The sequence below is a fragment of the Mytilus edulis genome, chromosome 1 (genome assembly GCF_963676685.1).
Source record: "Mytilus edulis chromosome 1, xbMytEdul2.2, whole genome shotgun sequence".
Classification (NCBI taxonomy): domain Eukaryota; kingdom Metazoa; phylum Mollusca; class Bivalvia; order Mytilida; family Mytilidae; genus Mytilus; species Mytilus edulis.
Genome location: NC_092344.1, coordinates 78,143,456 through 78,167,290, shown reverse-complemented (window position 1 = coordinate 78,167,290; position 23,835 = coordinate 78,143,456). Strand labels below are relative to the sequence as shown.

At 32.5% G+C, this 23,835-nt stretch overlaps 1 protein-coding gene across 1 annotated transcript in view; it reads right to left on the bottom strand.

The window, feature by feature from the left end:
• Nucleotides 1-23,835, bottom strand: part of LOC139491003 (TPR and ankyrin repeat-containing protein 1-like) — a 50,410-nt gene that overhangs the window by 10,840 nt on the left and 15,735 nt on the right. The window contains exons 10-18 of the mRNA XM_071278247.1: nucleotides 23,194-23,349; nucleotides 20,929-21,512; nucleotides 19,768-19,896; nucleotides 9,091-9,997; nucleotides 6,509-7,614; nucleotides 5,423-5,836; nucleotides 4,689-4,782; nucleotides 1,692-1,910; nucleotides 426-751 (exon numbers count right to left, since the gene is read on the bottom strand). Coding sequence (XP_071134348.1) covers nucleotides 426-751; nucleotides 1,692-1,910; nucleotides 4,689-4,782; nucleotides 5,423-5,836; nucleotides 6,509-7,614; nucleotides 9,091-9,997; nucleotides 19,768-19,896; nucleotides 20,929-21,512; nucleotides 23,194-23,349 — 3,935 coding nt within the window. The remainder of the gene's footprint in view (nucleotides 1-425; nucleotides 752-1,691; nucleotides 1,911-4,688; nucleotides 4,783-5,422; nucleotides 5,837-6,508; nucleotides 7,615-9,090; nucleotides 9,998-19,767; nucleotides 19,897-20,928; nucleotides 21,513-23,193; nucleotides 23,350-23,835) is intronic.

Below are 23,835 nucleotides of genomic sequence, written 5' to 3'. Positions count from 1 at the left end.
ACTGCAACAGATAAACGACTTCCTAATTCCTGTTCATACCTTTAATTTGTAATGACTATATCTGTAATGAATGGATACTAAATATGCTAAATGCTATGAAAAATAAGCAAGCAACAATATACTGTTAAACTGATATTTTAAGTATATCATTTTCAAAACAATAGACTTGATTTATTAAAACGATTGCTTATGTATACTACCTCCTGAGGTACCATTGTTATGTTTTGGATATTTCAATGTTTGAAACGAAATACTACAAAGAATGTGGTGTTACCAGCCCTATGTGTTATGATTGCACGTTGGGTCACGTACGATTATTTCTGGAGCATATGAAGTTTAATTTGAACTAGCATGCACGAAAATAATTTAGCTCTTTCATTTAAATATTGGTATCTTTTTGTAATATTTATATTAAGTTATCGTACTTGTCCCGCTTTGTCGTACGCATACGCCATAAGTTCCTTCTCTCTTGCATTCTGTAAACAAATAGCAGCTTTTGCAGGAAGCTCAACTTCCAGATATTTTTCAGCAGCAAACAAGAACGCCTCCCTCATCAGAGCAGGATTGTCTTTAATTCTCGAAGCTTTCAGTGCCATCTGATGACACATAGCGACATTTGCCATATAATCATCTCCTCCTTGTCTATAGCTCTTAGCTGCTACTTCATACAAATTATTCCTCATGAATTCTTGAGCTCTTTTTATCCATTCTTCCGGAGTTGATTCCTCGGCAAACATTCCACTAGTAGATACTTTTCAATGATATATAAAATAAATTCATCTCCCACATCAAATTAATTTATACTGTTAATTTATTTCTTCAACTAACCAGTTTTTCATCTATTGTTTTGTAACAACACGAGAGGAGAATCCGCAAAATTATAAATGGTTGTTTCTAGAATAAATTATTATTGACCTTGACATTATTATCTTTTATCCAATTTGGCATAATATACTGGAAGAATTTCAGCCCACTCGATTATAATCATTTGAAATAATTCATCATATACATTCTTTTTAATAACTTACTTTGTTAGTATAAATTCTATGAATATTTTGATATCTGTTCTGTAGCTCATTTCTTTTAGACACTGGAATTTTCATCCTTATTCCATTTTTAATTACAATTGTAAGAACAATATTCATGCACTGATTCAATAATTGTTGATTGTTTGGCACTTATTTCAGTACAACAAGATGTGGTTTTGGCATAATGAAAATAGTGATAAGACAATTACAATAACTATCATCTATAGAATTAATGTTATCTTCAAACAAGGTCATATCAAATCTATGGATCTGGGGTTATATGTTTTAATGTGCAAAGCGTACGGAGTTGAAAGAGTTATATCCGAGAATGCATTAGAAACAAAAATAAATACAATTATAGGATGATGCAGACATGGACCTTCAGACATAATATTAGCTTACAGTCATCACACATTCACTAAAAAAGAGATAATCAAAACATATGTCTGAAATATGCCCTCATTTATTCAGTGCATGCATCAACTGTGAACTTTTTGTTTTAGATATTACTATTTGTTCATTTTAATTATGCACCAATCTTGCAATAATTAAATGTCATGCCTGTTGTTTTTATCATTATACATATGGTCCTTACATAATGTCAATATTTGATCTTTTCGTTTTGGAAGAATAAACTATGTGTCTAGGAATCAATACACTTACAATTCTGTGCATCTTCAATACTGATGACTTTGACCAAATGTTGAGCTTTGAAGTACTCAAACATTGGTGCTCTTTTTTCTTTATCTTCATCAAAGATCCATACATTCACCCTAGCTCTTGTAACTGCTGTGTATAGATGCTTTAATTCAGAGTTCAATAGTTTATGTTGATTAGGATCAAAGGTCAATGCTCTGGGTCTGTCCTTCTGTTCCAAAATGTCTATAAAAAATATGTTGCAGTTTAAAATACACGTAATTGTATTTCTAATTGGTCTACATGTTTAAGGGAAGTTAATTGTAGATATAAGGTAGCCTCGTCTAAATTTATGAACAATCCGTTTATGTTCAAAGAGGTAAAAACTAGCACTACCATGTGGATATATCGATTGAATTACTGCTAATTCAAATCTTTTGAATGTTTGAATAATACTTACTTAGTAACAACCTGACATTTTTAGCTAAAATATATACGTAAATATCCTTCGATTTACCGACGCTTATCCTGGAAACACACCTGGTCTGGTTTCACTTCTGGAGTTTGTGCGATTCCCTCAGGTTTTGATTGTTACCTTGATTGTCTTTTCCAAATCGAATTACAAGATTTGAACTTTTTTTTGTTGTAATATTTTATTTTTGATGATGAAACCTGGAAACATGTGAAATTACATACAACAGTATTCGATACACATAAAAAAATAAGTAACACTTGATTGATCAATTAAGTCATAAGGATATAAGGATATAATAAGATATAAATATAAATAATACAAATGATTTTGTTAATTAATTAAATAAAAGTACAAGATTTGAACTTCGGCAAACTAATGTTGCCTCAATTTGTAGATCAAATGTGTATAACAGGATGCTCTATAGAGGTTGCACCTTACAACATTTGCATTGCTGGTAATGTTTTGGTGATTTCATTTGCTGCTAATCTATGTTAGTTTTCTGTATTATTAGTAAACAAGAATGTGTCCCAAGTACACGGATGCCCCATCCGCACTATCATTTTATCCTCGAGGCCCAAAACATAACAAATAGATAATAAGGTTTTGGCAGTATTTGGCCACAGCTTTATCTTGAATAAAATATAACATATATGATATATAATATGTATTTAAATTGGCAATCTTGCTCTGAAATATATTTATCAATGTCTGTATTTAATATATATGTAAATTATAATGTGGCTACCGCAAATTATGGCAAACCACTAATATAAATATATTTAAGTAATATGTCTGGTACGAGAAGTTGACTGATGAGCCCTGGTAATCAGAGGCTATCATTACTGTTCACTGAATATATGAATGTTAAATCCAGCGCAGCGAAATGTGCCAAATGTGCTCTGCCAATGTCCACTTTTACATCTACATTGTGTTCACTAGTTGTCTCCTACTCTCCCATCTCAGTACCATTAGCAGAATTAAGCTGAAATATAAACTTAAAAGCAGTATCTGGTTTCTTACTTCCATTCAGAACAAATACACATGTAACACAAAATTAATTTACATTGGGAGGGTGGTGGGTTTTTTAAGAAGATTATTTTCTCGTCCAATTTTCGTCTGCTGCAATCTTGCCGACGTATTTCGAAAAGACCAAAGCGAGGTTGCGATCAAACTAATAAACACAAATGTTAAATACCCAACAGTGAACCACCACCTGCCCAAATTAAAATCTTCGAGTTTGTACCCAATGGATAACGGGCTTTAAAATTGTAGATTTTAAATCCTTTTCTATGTTCAGTGGACCGTGAAAATGGGATAAAATCTCTAATTTGGCAGTAACACTAGAATGATCATATCATAGGGAACATGTTTACTAAGTTTCAAGTTGATTTGACTTCAACTTCATCAAAAACTACCTCGACCAAATCCTTTAACCTGAAGCGGGACCGACGAACGGACGAACGGATGGACGAACGGACGAACGAACGGATGGACGAACGGACAGACGCACAGACCAGAAAACATAGTGCCCATAAATGGGGCATAAAAATTCGAAAATAATAAGTAGTTTAAACAGTCCTTTAGGAAGTCGGCAGATGGTTTCAGTTGTATAGCCATTATTTGAAGTTTTGTAGCATGGATTTAATTCTGTTTGCAGTTTCTGCATATATATTATTGTTTTCGAGATAATAAGAGATTTCTAATATTTGACGGACACTCTCTACCTATAATGGTTTTCAAGGTATATTACCATCTATGCATTTTATTTACTATGATGTTTAGTTTTTTGGCCATTGCAATCATGTCAGTTATTGACAGTAAAAATGATAGCATAAGGGTCCTTTGATATGAAAAAAAGAAAAACAAGCTGTGGTGATGCCAAATAAGTTACGTTTTATTGATATTCGATCAGTGGTTTGATAGACAATTTTTTTTCTTCATAATATCCCTTTGATATCTTTCGCCTCTCTTTTATAGAGACAACGGCCAATCAGTGATGAGAAAAGATTCTCTGGACATTTGGGCAAGTTTAGCTGCTAAAGATGTTGAAAACGAAAAATGATGGTAAAACAGATCAATTTTGAAAAAAAGGTCTTATTGGATGCTTCACCGTGTAGGCGTAGTTCAAGAGAGTTTGTGATGATCGCGGGAAAATAAATTTTCTTTAAAAAATGGAGCTAGAAATTAGGGTTATCATCACGTGGTTAGCATGGGTCGTTTGGATGGAGAACAGATATTCACCCGTTATTGTATATCGAATAACTTGAGTCAAATTTGTATTAACATGACAAGTGAACCAAATAGCTGACCATTGCAACAACAATACTAATATAAACATTTATGCAGACAGTGACTGACATATTTCCTCAACATTCTCATTCAAGCTAAAGTAAGTATTCATTCTGCCAGATAAGGACTATCGACCAAAACCTGATCTTGATATTTCTGTTAAGGTTGTGTTTTTAGGAAATGTCACAAAAACATAGAAGAATGTTCAAACTTTGTCAAAATATAATATTCATTTAGGATAATTAAATATTAAAACTGACCTGAGCTAATCTTGACCAAATTTTCTGTGGAAGTTTCATTACTGCTACATAGTTTCTCCAAGAAATCTGTAATTACTCTCCATTCTTTTTTAGCCTGCAGAAATATCTTCATGTGATTAAATAAAGAACTATCAACATTGCAAAATTATATACCATTTTCCCTTAACGTTAAGTACTTATAAAACATACAGTAATTTAAACAATGTTTCTGTTTTACAAAACGGTACTGTGTGTTCTCTTTTGTGAGATGATAAGTAGGTTTGTTTAACATATGTAAGTAATTCTGATTTTTACTCTATTTTAGTTGTCAAATAGAGTGACGAAACAAATAATGATGAGAAAGCAGGACAATTCGGAAAATGAGAATCACCAACATATTTTAAAATACAGTTGTCATCCTTTTCTGAAAAGCGATAATTGTTAGTGACAATCAATGCATCTAGCATGCTAACAACAAAAATAAAAAATACATCTTTACTATGGATGTAATTAAACGATTAAATTCCACGTTTAAACATATACTATAAAAAATAAAAAGTAAAATTACAAACATACCGAACTCCGAGGAAAATTCGAAACGGAAAGTCATTAATCAAATGGCGAACTCAAATGACAAAACTCATCAAATGAATAGACAACAACTGTCATATTCCTGACTTGTTACAGGCAATTTTTAAATGTAGAAAATAGTGGATTGAACCTAGTTTTATAGCGCTAAACTCCTCTTATCTTACCTGTGAATCCCTGAAGAAATTGTAGAGCAAAATGTCATCAAATTCCAGACCTTTGGCTTCATATATTGTCAATATCAGACCACACTGAAGTTCTTCTGGAACATTTTCTCTTGCTGCATCATTTACAACCAAGATTGCTTGATGAGCTCCAAACTCGATGTGAGAGGTCTTACGTTTATTTCCTCTGAGTAACAGAGCCAAGTCACTAAAGCTACAAGACTCTAACAATACTGGTTCTGGTCCTTTAAAAAGTCCTTGATCTTTGTTAAGTCTGTCGAAGGATTCTGGGAATAATTCAACCAGAATATCAAGGATACTAGATGCAAGAGAGAGAATTCCTGCATGTGAACGGTAATTGTGTGTGAGCTGGTGCACTTGCTCAGGAATAGCTATATCTGTTGTTTTGCCCATGGCCTAATTGATTAAAATGAAATTATAAACAAAAATTCACAAACAAACAGAGGAGAACATATCCTACCACTGCAATCAGATGCTATTAGAATTACTGCTTTGATTTGCATTGTCGTGTGTCTTTGATCTCAAAAGAAAAAGAAAAATATTTGTCCATAGGATATCATGCTACGTTTGCACTATTACATCTCCATATATTCAGTGAACCTTGAACGTTTTCAAAATCCGTTACATATTCGAATATATATTGTGAATCATTCACATCATAATGAACGTGTGAACTAAGTTTCAAGTTAATATGACAACAATTTCATTGTAAATGAAATCATCATAGATACCAGGATTGAAAGGTTTTATCTGCACCAGACGCGAGTTATATTTAAAAAAGACTCATCCGTGACGCTCGAATAAAAATAAACTAAAAAGGTCAAATAAAGTACGAAGTTGAAGAGCATCGAGGACCAATAATTCCTTAAATTTTGCAAATACAGCTAAGGTAATCTACTATTAATCTGCTGACAAAATATGAAGTAATTCTTTCAGAAGAACATGACAAAAGGATGACCAAAATATTTGACAAACGATGACAAGATGGATGCAATGTAGCTCCACTATTATTTCTTGACTCAAATGACTGAATATTATTAATTTATCACTGATAAAGATATATCTTACCTGTAATGAATGACTGGCATAGAAGAAAAGAGATTTGAGATCATTGAATCTGAAGGATATTCCTCTCATGATGCCCTGAGCTGTATCACCTGTCAGAAACATATCGTTGGGATTCTGACACAATCTCAGAAGTAAACAAAGCTCAGCCTGAGTGAAATCTTGAGTTTCATCAACAAATATCTGATGGATCACCCAGTCCATGTTCTGTTGTTTACATAAACGCTGATACACATCCCGAACTAGATCTGTCTCGTCAAACAAGAATTTTTGTTTCCTCGCATGTTCATAGCGTTTGAACAAAGTGTAAATATGTTCTCTTTCTCCAGAAAAGTTTGGTGCTCTTTTTCTCCCAAGGTCAAAGTATTCTCCTTTCTCTAGGTATCCTGTTGGCTTGGATAAAGCTTCATATGAACCTTTTATAAATGACATTATTTCTGTCCAGACAAGAGAAGGATGATATTTCTTTCCAATGTCTTTATTCATGTGCGGCCATATTGTTTCAGCAAACAATTCATATGTCATTTCTCTTCGAGGAGCAACTTTTTTTCTTTTTTGATGACCTTGGTTTTGATTATCTTGATTTCCTTCCACTATGTCTTCTATTACTTCATCACTGTCACTTTCGCCATCAGATTCTTGTAGAAGTGGAAGAATACTAAGAGGTCCATCTCCATCTGTCCATCCCGGAATCTCAACCTTCAAACTTCCATCTTCTGTTCGATCAAAGAAGTAAGACTGGTCCACAGATGCATCTAACATTAACAGTAGCTGTTTAGATGTTATGAAAAGAGGAAATTGGTAATCATTCAAATCTTGAAGACGATTAGGCAAATTTTGATGTTCAGCTTCTACGTGTTGTTTAGTTTGATCACAGCCATGCAACAGTTCTCTGAAGTTTTTTTGGACTTCATTACATAATACAGCATTCTTAGTGATAAAGATTTGATGTAAATGATCATACTGTTGTCCCTCTTCTACCTCTGCCTCATCCGGCTCATCAGTCTTGTTTTCATTTTTTGATGCAGAAGGTTCATTAGGACAACCTTTAGGTATCTTTCTTGCATGAGATATATTTCCTAAATCAACACCACCCAAGTCATTAGCTTCTAAAATTAAGGTAAAGAAAACTACTCACTTAAATATTTACTGTAGTTATGAACATTATAACATATTGTCTTATTTTTTATAAAAAGGGATATACAACATGCATGAAAGACAGGGTTTTTTTGTTTTGTTTTGTGTTGTTAGAGGGAAGGGAGAGGGGTAGCTAGGAGATAAAAGTTTTTTTTCGGATTATTTGCATGTCAGCATCCATGACATCCAAAACAGAATACAATCATTGTTACAGAAATTTTCATTAATGGCTATTTGTAAACTGTAGTATACCCCATTTAAACTTATCCATAGAAGCACAATATATTTCTAATTGTGAAGCCGAAAAATATAAAAGAATGAAGTCAGTTAGTTTCCAGAATTATTCTATCATGTCTAGTTTAACATGTTTAACGTGGTATAGCTGTAGAAGAATGTTTCTGTATACTTCAAAATACTCTTATTCGTTTTCTAAGGCATTTAGTTACGGTCTCCTGTTTAGAATAAGCCCGTAAAGAATATGGCGAAGTTTAACATGATTGTCAGCCCTTGAATATCCACATGACATATGTAATAGCAGTGTAACCAGGAAACATAAGAAACTAGAAAAGTATGTTCGTATCATTAGAATTGTGCTAAGCACAGAAACCAACCAAAAAAAAAACATTCAAAGAGTAATCGCAGGTTCTGAATGATTTTTTAAAGCCAGTTTAACTACTATTAAAGAAAATCATTTTTTTTAAGAACTGATATTGACAAACATGGAAATATGAAAATATGACCGTGAAAAGGGCGACATTTGACCATATGAATATGCTCATGCAACAATAATTTATGTATGTTCTCCCTTACTTATAATTACAACACCTTTTTCTATGTCAATGCATTGTGAATTAAAGTATCTCTGACTGGAATACCTTACCTTCCCTTATCCGTTGTGGTTTCTATATATAATGCAACATGGATTGACGTGTCTTTCCAACCACCAGAAACCTTAATTATCATCTCCCTTTCTATTGAGATATATAAATTGACATACTGTAGCGTTTTTATTTAGTTACAAAATCCCTGACTCTATATTATCACTTTTCACAAGACAGGAAAAGCCAATTAGAAACCTAGCTGGGTAAATGAATAGACCTACAGGTTTATTACAGTTGTTTATGGAATCACCTGAAAATATTTGACTTTCTTCAACATTTCTTGTTACACAAATCATTTTTCAAACATGCTTACATTGAAAATGATGAGTAGCTTAAAATTCTACATAACATGAACTGGTATGACAATAAGCTATGGCCATACATTTGTTTTAATATGAAGCATAATCTGTACACTGAAATAATTTTTACAAGTTCATTTTTTTAATGACTGTTAGTCAACGTGTTTCAACATCACACCAATGGTGAGTAACAAATAATGTCACGAAAGTGATAGAAAAGGTCACATCCAATAAAAATTATTTGACATTAATACATCTAAATTCGTACCTTCAGTGTTCATCTCCCCTTCTTGCATTTTCTCCTCTTGTTTATAGATCATGACTCTAGGTAGCAATGGAGCATCTGCTTCAACAGCTTTAGTCCAATATTGCAAAAACCTACTCCACAGCCTATAGAGACAACATGTTGTCTTGCCTGTACCACTTCGCCCAATTAAAAGGATTGGTGCATTCGATGGGATGTTAATGATGTCGTGTTCTAAGCCTGTTACACAAAATGGAAAGTCGACCTTTATTTCTATGTTCTGTAAAATGTGTGACACAAGATGTGAAGAGAAAGAATAAAACTTAAGAATATGATATTCTGTCTCGTTGGCACTTGCTGGAGGGAAGAAAGGCTTGATTTCCTCCAAAACACTTCTTTCAATGTCTGTTTCAGCATAAATCCTAGGGACTTTTTTCAATTCATTCCCAGACCGTTCATGTTTAATGCCCTTTATCTTTTTTTGTATGATACAAGACTCACCTATCTCATGAGATTTTACAATTCTTTGAACGGAACTATATATTTTATCATGATCAAAAACTATGTCCCAAACTCTTATGTCTTCTGAATAAATTTTTCCACCTTTAACTGGACGATTTGACAACGGTTCTTCATTGCATTCAAGATTTTTTTCTGCTGACTCACTCAATCTTGGAGAAAAGGCTATAGCTTGTTCCCATATGATTCTACTAGCCTTTGTGATCTTTGCTTCAAATAACCTTAATGTATCAGGCACATGATTGAGTTTTTTACTCAGAACTGGAATCCAATTTCCTGCTGCCAGGTGCTGAATCTTACAGACAATTCTTTGTTTTATTTCAGGGAGAACATGTTTGCTGCTCAGGGCTTTCCATACATCAGCAGTACACACAACTTCCCATGCTAAGTTTTCAAATACTTGTGGATCAAACTGTTAAAAGAAAGAAAGTTATTTTTTAAAAAGGTGGATCTCTTTGTGAAAGAAAATGGTATTGGAATCCCAATTATTGGGGAGAGACTTTAATGAAACATTAAAAAAAATATTGATAGAATAAGTGCAAGTGACAATCACAAAAACAATAAACCAGTTACAAGCTTGAAATCGTTGATAAAAGATAAATCTTATTGATATTTCGCAAGTTATGAACGAAAATGTGCAACAGTTTATTTGGAGTAAAAAAGATAAATCTCAGGTGAGTAGAATAGCTCTAATATTGATTAGTACCAATTTAAGACCTCAGATAGATACCTGTAAAATAAAACCGGCACCGATTCAGTATACTGATCATCAGTGTTTTTTTAACCATTTAAAACGCGGGCGTCAGAAAAAGGACGTGGATTTTGGAAACTAAATATATATATAACTCTGTCTTAGAAAATAAAGATTATCAAAGTTTAATTAACAATTTGATTACTAACTTTTTAAATCTATACCAAAATAGAAATACAGAATGTCGGATTTTTTGGGATATATTAAAACTTGAAAATTAAAGAAGCTACTGTAAAATATTGAAAATCGAAAACTAAAACCTAAAGAGAACTCACACGCACCTTAGAAAAAGAATTACAAGAAAAGATTGTTGAAAGAGACCAATTAAATTTATTTAACTATAAATGGGATGATCGTATTAAAAATTTGGAATCAGAACTGAATAAGGTTGATTAGAAAAACATTGGTGCACAAATCATATTCAGAGAAAAAAAAGGTTGAATTAGGAGAAAAAAGAATGCGTATTTTTGGGGACTTGAAAAGCAAAGGCAAATTAAGAAAACGATAAATAAGTCATTAGATGAAAAAAAAACCAATGTTTTAAAAGATCAAAGTAAGATTTTACTTGAAATTAATAACTACTATAATAAAAAATTGTTTTCATCACAAAATTCTAATGATACATTATCTCAAGAATACATTAAAAATACAAAATTAGAAAATAAATTAAATGATGACGAAAAACTATTGTGTGATGGTTCAGTTACGCTTGAGGAGTTTTCTGGAGCGATAAAAAGTATGAAATTAAACAAGTTTCGTGGACTTGACGGTCTAATCGTAAAATTTTACAAAACGTTTAGGGAGAATATTTACTTGTCAAAGCATATAATAAGGACCATGAAGATAATTTATTGACCTATTCGCAGCGGTCTAGTGTTTTGCCGTTAATATTTAAAAAGGGGACCCATTAGAATTAGAAAATTATAGACCAATTTCATTATTAAACGTTATTACAATCTTGTCCCATTTACTAGCTCAACGACTGAAAAAAGTTTTACCAACACTCATACACAAAGATCAGTCTGGATAAAAAAAAATAGATTTCATTGGATATGATTTAAGGCAAATACAGGACATTATAGATTATGCAGATATATGTAATATAGAAGGGGCTATTGTTTTTTTTGTTGTTGATTTTAAAAAAGGCTTTGACACTCTTGAATGGAAATTTATGTTAGATACTTTATATCACTTTGGATTCAATGAATCATTTATAAATTGGGTTAACACTTTGTATACTGATATTCAAACATGTATTAGTTATAATGGTCGGATTTCAGAAATGCTTAAGAGTTCAAGAGGGAATAGACAAGGGTGTCCTTTATCTGCTCTGCTTTTTGTCATATCCGTTGAAATATTGGCACTGAGACTTCGAAATAACGAAGATATAAAAGGATTTCAGATAAAATTTCATAGAAAAACACATTGTATTAAAATAAACCATATCTTTTTTAATGATAAAAATGATATCGAACTAGCATTGAATGAAATGGAAATCTTTGGATCTTATTCCGGATTAATTATAAATAAAAATAAAACAGAAGGGATGTGGATAGGAAACTCAAAAATAGTAAAGACAAAAAAGCAAATATTAACTGGACAGATAAACCTGTAAAAGCTTAAGGGATGTATTTTGGACATAATAATGAAGATTGTGAAAAAAAATATGTTTTCAAAATAAAATAGATAAGAAAGATAAATTATTTATTCATTGGAAAAAGTGAAATCTCGCTATTTTGGGGGAAATCTTGATCATTAAATCTTTGATTATACCACTCTTTACCTTTTTAGCTAGCTCATGTGTCTTTCCAGAAAAATGAAATGACAAACCAGATAAAGTTAAAAGAAATACGATAATTGGTAGTTATGAAAACGGGGGTTTGAATATGATTGACATTGAAAGTCACTTTGAATCATTAAAAGCATCATGGATAGGTAGAATCTTAAATACAGATATTGCCAGATGGCAAGCTATACCTTTAAATTATTTACAATGCTCAGGAAAAAATTGCTTAGCAGTTTATATGAATATGGATTATAATAAAGTTGATCAATATAAACCTAATATTCCAAAATTTTATAAAAATGTATTAAAAAGCTGGATGAAATTAGGAGGAGGACAGACAGATATACCTAAAACCTTTTACGAAATTAGAAAACAAATTATTTGGGGGAATAAATACATTAAATCTAATATCAAATGTCTTTTTTCAAAAGTTGGATAAAAGGTAATTTGATTTATATAAATCATATTTTAAATGAAAATAGGGAAATTTTGTAAAAAATTGAAAAAAAATCCAACGGGGTAGCTGAGTTGACATCCCTAAAAAACGCAATTCCAAAAGATTGGTTACAATGTCTTAGATCAGAGAATTTAACAAGAAGTAGTCAATGTAAAAAGACAATGTTTGTCAGTAAGTGGTAAGTATATTGACATTGCTTTTTTTTATCAAATAAGTTATCATATAACAGATTAATAAAGAAAAAAATTGTGAAACCTTTTGGTATAAATGTATGGTTAAATGTATTACCATTACAGACAGAATTGTATTTGAAACCATTGAACAACTTAAAATAAATTGAAGATGTTTCGATGGAAACTTGTACAAAGTATATTACCTACTAAAAAGTTATTATTTAGATGGAAGGTAACAGAAAATGATTTATGTAACAAATGCTTAATTGAAGAAGATTATCAACATTATTTTATGTCGTGTTCTTTTTACACGATTTTTGGAGAAAAATTCATAATTTATTGCAAAAAGTAAATATAGAAAAGATTTCACATTAAAAGATATTGTTTTTGGCTATAAAATATCTGATAAATATTACTTTGGCTTTAACTTTCTTATTACTATTATTGGGTTTTGAATTTATAAATCCTACTATGTATCTGATCAGAAAATGAAAAGACTTTTCTATTCATTAGATAATTTACAAAACGAATGTATTATTCAAAGAAGATACAGATATTTTGGCTCTCAATAATGACGACTTTAGTATGTATATTAAAGAAATTTATCCTGCTGAACTTACTTTAAATAAAGCTAATACTAACAATGACCACTGTCCTTTCCTCGATCTTGATATCTATATCACTAACGGAAAGCTGAATACTAAAATTTATGATAAAATAGATGATTTTTCATTTCCTATCGTTAATTATCCATTTTTAGATGGTGACGTTCCCTTGTCACCATCTTACAGTGTTTATATATCTCAACTTGTACGATTCGCTCGTGTATGTAACAATGTTTTAGATTTTAACGAGAGAAATTTATGTATTACTGAAAAATTATTACACCAGGGTTTTCGATATCACAAACTAGTCAAAACATTTACTAAATTTTATCATCGGTATAAGGACATCATTCGTAAATATAGCTCAACATGCAGACTTCTTATACGTTCAGGTATTTCACATCTAATTTTTTATGGAAATATTCTTTATAAAGCACAAAGGTGTCAGTATTCACCTAAAAAACTAACAAAACCTTTGAATAGACTTATTAAGAAGGGATATAGTTACGATACTGTTGTCAGGTCATTAAAGATTGCATATTTTGGCGTTAATATTGATTCACTTATAGGGTCTTTGTATCGGAACTAAACACATATATTCAAAAACCAGTTGTTTGCATGACACGGGTTATGTTCTTCTCATAAATGTTATGATGGTATGATACTAAACCCCTAACGGGAAGGATTGTGCCTGATGTTCATATGATGAAATTATAATCTTTCAGTCAGTTTAATTGAAGTCTGGAGCTGGCATGTCAGTTAACTGCTAGTAGTCTGTTGTTATTTATGTATTATTGTCATTTTGTTTATTTTCTTTGGTTACATCTTCTGACATCAGACTCGGACATCTCTTGGACTGAATTTTAATGTGCGTATTGTTATGCGTTTACTTTTCTACATTGGCTAGAGATATAGGGGAGGGTTGAGATCTCACAAACATGTTTAACCCCGCCGCATTTTTGCGCCTGTCCCAAGTTAGGAGCCTCTGGCCTTTGTTAGTCTTGTATTATTTTAATTTTAGTTTCTTGTGTACAATTTGGAAATTAGTATGGCGTTCATTATCACTGAACTAGTGTATATTTGTTTAGGGGCCAGCTACAGGACGCCTCCGGGTGTGGGAATTTCTCGCTACATTGAAGACCTGTTGGTGACCTTCTGCTGTTGTTTTTTTCTATGGTCGGGTTGTTGTCTCTTTGGCACATTCCCCATTTCCATTCTCAATTTTATTCTTAGTTAAAGTTTAGAAACATTTATTAGATTGATGTTTTATATATTAATATAATAGAATTGAAACTTATATATCTATTCTTCACAAGGAGCTTGGACTTGTTGAAGACAATGTAACAAGCAACTGATTGAAATAAAGGAATTCAAAAAAAATTAAAAAAAAAAATCATTCAATCATATAAAATAGATGCAGTTAACTAATACAAATGAAAATATCTTTTTTGTCTTAAATTCAACAAGAAGTAATTGTAACAGGATGCTGTTACGAAGTCTACCAAACAAAGCTCCCATAATTTGCCATTCCAATGGTCCCATATTTCATTTGACTTGTTTTATTATCCTATACAAGAATATATATGGTTTAGGGGAGAGGATCTCGACCGTTTACAAGTTTTCAAACATGAGGGGGTGGGGTAAATCCAATGGACTCCGCCTAAATTTCGTTTGATTTATTTTCTTGTCACATACACAAGAAAATATATGGTTTAGGGCTGGGAATCTGTACCGTTTACAAGTATTCAAACAGGAGGGGTGGGTGACCCCAGTAACTTAACCTATATTTCATTTGATTTAATTTATTGTCCCGTACAAGAATATATATGTTTTTGGGTGGGGATCTAGATCGTTTACAAGTTTTCAAACAAGAGGGGGTGGGGAAGGACATATATAAACAAGAATGTGTCCCAAGTACACGGATGCCCAACTCGCACTATCATTTGCTATGTTCAGTGGACCGTAAAATTTTGGTAAAAACTATAATTTGGCATTAAAATTAGAAAGATCATATCATAGGAAACATGTGTACAAAGTTTCAAGGTGATTCGACTTTAACTTCATCAAAAACTACCTAGACCAAAAACTTTAACCTGAAGCGGGACGAACGAACGGACGGACGAAAGAACGAACAGATGGACGAACGGACCCACAAACCAGAAAACATAATGCCCCTCTACTATCGTACGCGGGGCATTGCAATCTAAGATATACTGTTTTTGTTCAATCATTGATGAAAGTGAAATAGTGAAATTATTTTTCGCTTTTAGCAGCCAGAATTGTTCAGTTTTGTCCAAATAAGCTAAGAAACATTGATGAGGAATAATTCACTTGCAATTGAATAATTCGACCTCATTGAATTCGTATTCATTTGAACTTCACTTTAACAACTTAGATAGAAATGGATAACGCATTGTCCGGGTAAAGTTATTTAAAATTAAAATAATGTCAACATTGAAAGTGAAACAAGGCTAAATCATGCGATTGACTGAGTGATTCGATCCACAGAAAATCATTCTTATACAAGTAAAAACGATGACAAACATATATTTTTAATCTATAATATAAGATTAGACAGACCTTACAAAAAATCTAATAACATGATTTGTTTAATCTATTTATATCTATATTTATGTTTATACCGCTTATAAGGTCATCGGAGGAGTTTAGAAAATTAGATGGCGTCTAGACTAAGATACACACGAATCGAAGCTACATATTAACCAGCTCATTACCTGTAAACTCTTTATAAAAGACTTTCAATAGTTTTGATAAATGTTTTACATTGTTAAAAAAATTAAATATGAGAATTGGAGTAAAATCGGTGAACATGAATTTGACAGCTAGTGCCCCTTTAATTGTCTCGAAACGATGCAAATTTGTAACACTACACTTTCTTAAAGTCTTGTTACTATCATTTTTATGAACACAATTAAATCAGCTGTATTTAACAATTTCATGAATCACATAGAACAAATAAAGGAAAAGAATTATGACAAACGAAAGCTTCTCAGCTGTTTTATGTTGGATTTTTTTAAATGACAAAGAATTCTCAAACTTAAGCAACTCACTACTGGACACCATATAAGTCAAATGCACATGTTCATACGTACTCGTGTAATAATATCGGACAAAATGTTATGAACAATTCTGAGCAACATAATGAATTAAAAAAGTTGACATCAGGTTACTTATGCTATAATGGGTTAACTCTTGCACACAATTGCCATAAACATATTTCATTGATAGATTCCATTCTATAGAACTACATGTTAATGATATGTGTTCAAGATTACAATGAAAGAAACAAAGTAGTACAAATGTATATACCAAGCAGTAAGGAATAATAATCCTGGAATAACAAAATTAACAAGAAGTAATTGTAACAGGATGCTGTTACGAAGTCTCCCAAACAAAGCTCCCATAACTCGCCATTCATATGGTCCCATGTTCATTTGTTTTGATTTTTTCCCCATACAAGAATATATATGGCTTACGAGTGGGGATCTCCACCATTTACAAGTATTCAAACAGGAGGGGATGGTGATGACCCCCAGGGACTTTACCTACATTTCATTTGATTTGTTTTATTGTCCCATACAAGAATATATATGGTTTAAGGGTGGGGATGTTGACCGTTTACAAGTTTTCAAACAAAAAGGGGTTGGGAGACCCCCTCGGGACTTCCCTTTTATATAATTTCATTTGTTTTATTGTCCCCTACAAGAATATATATGGTTTAGGGGTGGGGATATTGACCGTTTACAAGTTTTCAAACAAGAGGGGGTGGGGTGACCCATTCAAGAATATATGAGGTTTAGGGGTGGGGATCTGGACCGTTTACAAGATAAAAGCATATTCTCAAATTGAAGGGGAAGGGGATGACCCCCTAGGGACTTCCCTATATTTCATGTGATTTGTCTTATTGTCCTTTAATCATTTCTGAAGACTATATGTATCCATCACTTACAGTTTTCAAGTTATTTTCATTTGAAAATTTTAGAAAATAAAATCCCATAGGGTTCTATAGTAAACCCTTCCCTTCTTTCTGCCCCCCCCCAAAATACCCCTATGAAACCCTAAGTTAATCTGACCAGGAGTTTTGGAGAAACGCTGCGGACAAGTTCATTTTTAATGTGGCGGAAGAAAAAGAAAAAAGAAAAAGAAGAAGAATTAAAATGTCAATTGTTCTTGAACAATTGAGAGGTCTTTCCTTTTGTAATGTAAAATACATGTTCCAATAGAAGTAGAATGTATTGAAAGCTTTAAAACACACTAAAAACACTTTAAATAAGGTCAAAAACACATAATCCTCTATTTGGGACATGACCTTGACCTTTGACCTGTTGAACTTTATTCAGGTCAATAGTTTCCAATGTCCTGAACATTTTGCACTATTTACTATTTCTATAGGTATAATAGTTTTTGAGATATCCAATAAAAAGTGAAAGGTCAAAGGTCAAGGTCAACCTTAAAAAGCTTGAAAACACACTAAAAATCCTTTATATAAGGTTAAAAACACTAAATTCGCTATCTGGGACATGACCTTGACCTTTGACCTCTTGACCTTTGTCAAGGTCATTAGTCCTCAATGTCATTGCTGAAGACCCCATGGGTCTAGGACCTTTAGTTATATAGAAAAGGCTGATTTTGTCTTTTCAAAAACCTAAAACAGGCTTTATGCCCCTTAAAAAAAGGTCAAATCTCTTCGGTCAAAATATAACAAAGTTGCGCCGTCATGACCCAAACATTTTCCACTATTTAAAACTTTTGTAAGTATAATGGTTGCTGAGATTATCCCATAACAAGGTGTTAGGTCAAAGGTCAAGGTCAACATACAAATTTGACCTTGAGATATTTTTCAAAGATACATGAATTGATGATGAATGGTGAAGATCCTAGGTGTCTATGACTTACGGTTTCTGAGTTTTGGTGGTCAACCGACACCGGTTAATTTAAGTAGGGGCATAACCCTACCAATGAGTCGTTGAATCTTTTCGATCCAAATGTAACGAAGAACTGGGGTCTGGTCCTGAACAAATTTCACCCTTTGTTTTTTTTCTAATTTTTACGGTTACGGTGTTGGAGCGATAACAAGGTTTTTGGGTTTCGGAGGGATTACTCCGAACCGACAAAATATTTCGACTAACAGGGTGAGTTCCGGATAGGTATTCATGACACCGATACAATGTGTGAACATGAAAGCGACACGTCTTACGGTTAAGGCTGCTAACTTCGTCAAAGTTTGGCGGAAGAATAATAATAATAAACAGAAGAAATACAGTAAGGTCTTTCCCTTTTGAAAAAGGAAAGACCTTAATAATAAAAATAATAAGAACTGAGCAAAAACAATAAGTCTCCAAACTTTGTTTGGGACTTAATAAAAGCGAAGTGCACGTTTTAAGAATATAATATTTAACGAAAAATAAACCAACAACTATGGAAGACATCTACGGAAAACACCAAAGGACTAAATACTCATGGCTAGGAATAAAAACAGCGCTGTAATATAAAAAAAAAGTTTGGTTAAACTGGCAAAAAAAAAATCAAGGGATCAACTTCAAGTTCGTAACTTTTCACAAAAACACAGACAAGTTGACTCTGAAAGCACCTTGTATATTCTTTATTTTGGAACTGGACAATGCCTTTCTTTTCTCATACTGGGTCATGTACACTTAATCAGTTGACAGTTTACTATTCGATATTTTAGTCTCGCTAAATTACGGTTTATCGTATTAATGAAATGAGGCTTAGGACCGGACTAGCTTTCTGAAGCTGAGAGAAATCTTAAAATATTTTTTTTTGTATCGCATCTCATTTTGGCATTCTTTGACATATCAAAAAAGAGAAGCCGAATATTTGTAATGCATACTTTAAGTATTGGGTCAAAATACAAACTGTCAATGGCATAGCAAAAAACAAAACAAAGAACACAATACACAAACAAATGAGGTTTCTAAGACAAAACACAACATGAAAAAAAAAAGACTGAGCAACACGATACTCACCAAAAATCAGGGGTGTTCTCAAGTTCATTCTGGAGTTGATCTTTATTAAGGGCTACACATTGATCTATATTTTTTATATCGTTGTAATCGGTGATAACAGATAATTTGTCTTTTTGACAAAAATACCACATCTTCTATTTTAAATAATAAACAGAACATGTTTTCATTGAATATTTAATCGGTACACATCCGACAGGTTGGTGTGAAAACTTCATAAGCAGTGTGAGAAAACCAAGACATTGTTTACATCAAACAACATAGAATGAATCGGTCCAGGACCATAAGGGAACAAACAGCAATGTCAGCATTAGTGTCTCGTTATTTTATGAGGTCCCAGTAATATGTACATTAACGCAATATCAATTCGTATCAATTGGTTGTACAAATTATGTTTTAAAGAACCTTAAATTGCTCTTCATCGCTGTCTTCTTCGTCATCAAATATTTCTTTCTCTCCTTGATGTAGTAGTGCTGGTTCCTCTGTTACTTTTGGTTTTACAAGATAGGGTCCAGGATCAGGTACCATTTCAATCTTGAAAATATATCAAATCAGAAAAAGTAATACATGGAATGTCTGAAGTGTATACACAACCCTTCACAGAAACACACACAAGATATACATTCGCACAAAAACAGAACGCAACGTTTTTCTAGAAACGACAAACTCATGTCGAATGCTTTATTGAGAAGTTATGATTGGAACCTACAAAAAAACATTTTTTTAAGACTATAAATGAAAACCAATTTTTATTATCTCCCTATAATGATAAAATGCTATCTTACATTAATCACAGAGAGGGGCTAGCAAAAAAATATTAATTAGAGCTTAATTAACGCTAAAACAATTTTCCACTAAAAATGAATGTTACTTTATTCATTACAAATATAGGAACTTAGTTAGCCAAATCTTCTACTTTATTTTATATTATTAATTATAATTATATATTTGCAGGTGCTTCTTGAGTGTAGCAACAAAGAAGTGGATATTAAACAATTGGGAAGCTAAATTTATCCTTTTTTGTCTTCTTAGCCGAATTAGATTTTACTGACATCCAATTTAAGATGTCAGTCAAAATATGAGTATATCTAACTTTAAAAGTTGTATCATGCATGGTGTTTGCCTTTTTTCGTCGTTATTGTTTTGTTTATGGTATTTGATTTTCCTCGACTTATGTTTTTGAACTGCCACTTTGGTATTTACCCCTTTTCTTTTCATTGTTGTTTTTAATCTGTTTATTTGAGTAAATCTATACGATTCCTCATGTATAAAACATGTGTACTTGATTATTAGGAGAGCCGTGTAGTGGTTAGTGCATCGGACTACTAATACGGGCTGACCCGTGTTAAGAGAGATCCATATCTCTTGCACGTAAAATACACCTTTGTAAATTTCGAAAAAGAGTTGGCTAATTCCGCTAAAAGGAAGCACTAACACCTGTAAAGTGGAAAGGGATTAATATAAGTTGCAATAACTTGTTTCCCAATCGACTATAAATAAATATGTTTAAACTAATAGAAAACATGTTTCCATCTCTCCTTTTAAATCAATTAACCTTTAATATACCTTAGATTTGACTTTCTCTTTCTTAGACTTCTTACTCAAATTGTCAACATCGTCACTTCTGCTTGAGTATTTACTGTAACCCGCATCATTTAGATTATGTAGCAACTTCTCTATTCTTTTCCTAACAGCTTGTTTTCCTAACGGTTGTTTAACCGAAGGTTTTCCAACAACTAAATGATTGGTGTCTCTTCTGTCATGTAGAAGAAGATCTTCTCCTTCGAGTTTAGTGTTCGTGAGTTCTTCCGTTTGTAATTGCTTAGCCTTATTCATTTTGCAAGATTTTCTGGACACACTTTTTGTTGGTTTCTCATCATTTGCTAGTCTAAAAAATTGTAGTCTTCGATCATTCTTTGTTTTCAAATAATAAACTGGCAGTTTATCATCATTATTCTTTACATTTGATGACATTTTCTTGTCACAAAGAAGTTCGGTTGCTTTTTGAACAATTGAATTATACTTCGTTTTGGCAACCAAATGAAACAGACTGTCTCCGTTTATGTCTTGTTGTGTAGGATCTAACATGTTGTATTTTTTTGGGTCTCTTTCGAACATTTCTAAAAACAGGTTCAAAACAGAAAAGTTCCCTGTAATATAAAACATATTTTTTAACCATAATTGCAGTGGTTACTGTGGATTCATTATTATCCATGGGACACCAATTTTCTTGGTTTTCGTTGGGACCTGTGAACCCCGAATTTAAATGTTCAACGTATCACAAATTAGCAACTGTGGTATAGACAGACTTTAACAAAACCACGGAATCAAATATCCACGAAAATGCAAGATTTTCTCAATCCACGAAAATTGATACACACGAAAATAAATGAATCCACAGTAGTTTTACATTTTTGGATGGGTTAAAAGTGACAAGATACACATGTTTTTCAAGTAAGTGACATATACTATAAGAGGGGCGAAAGATACTAGAGGAACATTCAAACTCATAGATTGAAAATAAATTGACAAAGCTATGGCTAAATAAGAAAATAAACGACAAACAATCAAGCAAAAGTACACAAGACACAACATAGAAAATTTTAGACTAAGCAATATGAACCGCACCAAACCTCGGGGTGACCTGATGTGTTCCGGATGGATAAGCAGATTCTGATCCACATGTGAGTCATATTGAGATATGTAAATTCGAATAGAGTCAATGCACTAGTCCAAGGTCAGAATATTCGTTAGTGATTGTCTGTAATATTTATATTAATGTTATGTTGTATTTGGATGATTTTGCATTAATTTTTACATTTTATTCCTTATTCATTTGTATAGGATTGGCTTTGCTATTAAGACACAAAATTAATATCACCAGAAAGGACTAAAAAAATCGAATTGAATAATGTGTTTGAGACAAGTTTCCTTCCTTATACCGTGTTGATTTATTTATTATCGCATGGACAACTATCCGCCACAGATTAAAAGACATAGATATAAGCAATCATAGGTTACTACACGACCTTAAATAATGAGCAAAACCCAAACCATTAAGTACGTTATAAGTTGAACTTGCATGAATAAATGGTTAAACGATGTAGCAAGAATGTGGCCGGGTTGAAGAGATGTTTCTGAGATGTTTTTACATAACTACTTTGCTATTGATAAACAATAATGAAAACTAGTTCTACGTACGTATTATTGTATCGCTCAACTTTTATCAGACTGATTAAGACAATGCAACATTGTTAGGTGTGTCGCCCTGTTTGAAAGACATGTATCACCTTAATTATCTCTATACTCAATCTCCGGCGCAGAGTTCATATCCGTTCCATACATGCTCCGCAATACTGCACTAATATGAGTGTAGTGTTACAAAGTAACGGATATGTGATCTCTGCGCCAGATTGCTCTATACTGTTTTACTCCTATAGATTCTAGTAATAAAGCATGGATGGTGTGTCCTTAATTGTTAGATATCCATCACATTCCTGACTTCTATTCCTTTCTACTGCTAAACATATAATACATCATATATGGGCGTGTCTCCATGATTGTCAGACATCCATCACCTTTCTCACTTCTATTATTTTATATTGCTTAAGATAATCCAATAGTGATAGGTGTGTCTCCTTGATTTACAAACATTCATCACCTTACTTACCGTTATCTCTTGTTATTGCTTTAGATAATGAAGCATGAACGGATGAGTCTCCAGGATTGACGGCTACCTATAGCTTGCTTCACTATATCCCTTTCTATTGCGAAAGTTCATGCAGTGTAGATAGGTGTGTCTCCCTTATTGACACCTAAAATTTTACTTGCCTTTGTCCTTTTCAATTGCTATAGATAATGCAGCATGGATAGGTGTGTCTCCCTGCTTGACAGACAGATGTGATGGACATGCTCCGTGGCTAAATAATGTCTCCAGTATCTTGAACTGATTCTCCTGTACAGCAGCTTGTATACATATCTTGCCTTCTAAAATATACAAGTACTTTAAATTGGGCACATAAAAATTATTGAACCCAAAATAACGTTTGAAGATTAAGTCTTATGCGTTGTCCTATTTATTCTAACAAATAGTGAGTGCTTGCTAAAATCTATACCTAGGAAATTACATGATGCCTTTGGGCATATCGTATATTAAAATTAATTCGCTACAAGGATGTTGTTTGTTGGCTTTAACAAACACAATCAGACCTGTTTCTTTTTCCATCACTATCATATTTTGATTTAGGACGTTTTCTTTATGTTAATTGATGATGCTAAGGTGTAACAATAACCGTTTTGATAAAAAAAAATAAATAATAATCTGAATAATAGAAATTATGTCATGTTTGAAGTGAAATATTTTAAGGATCAATCATCACAATATACATAAAAATATGTCCTTTGTTTTCATCCAAAAGAAATAAAAGATACAGACATAACCTTTAGCAGTTTTTTTTTCTAATATAATAGAAA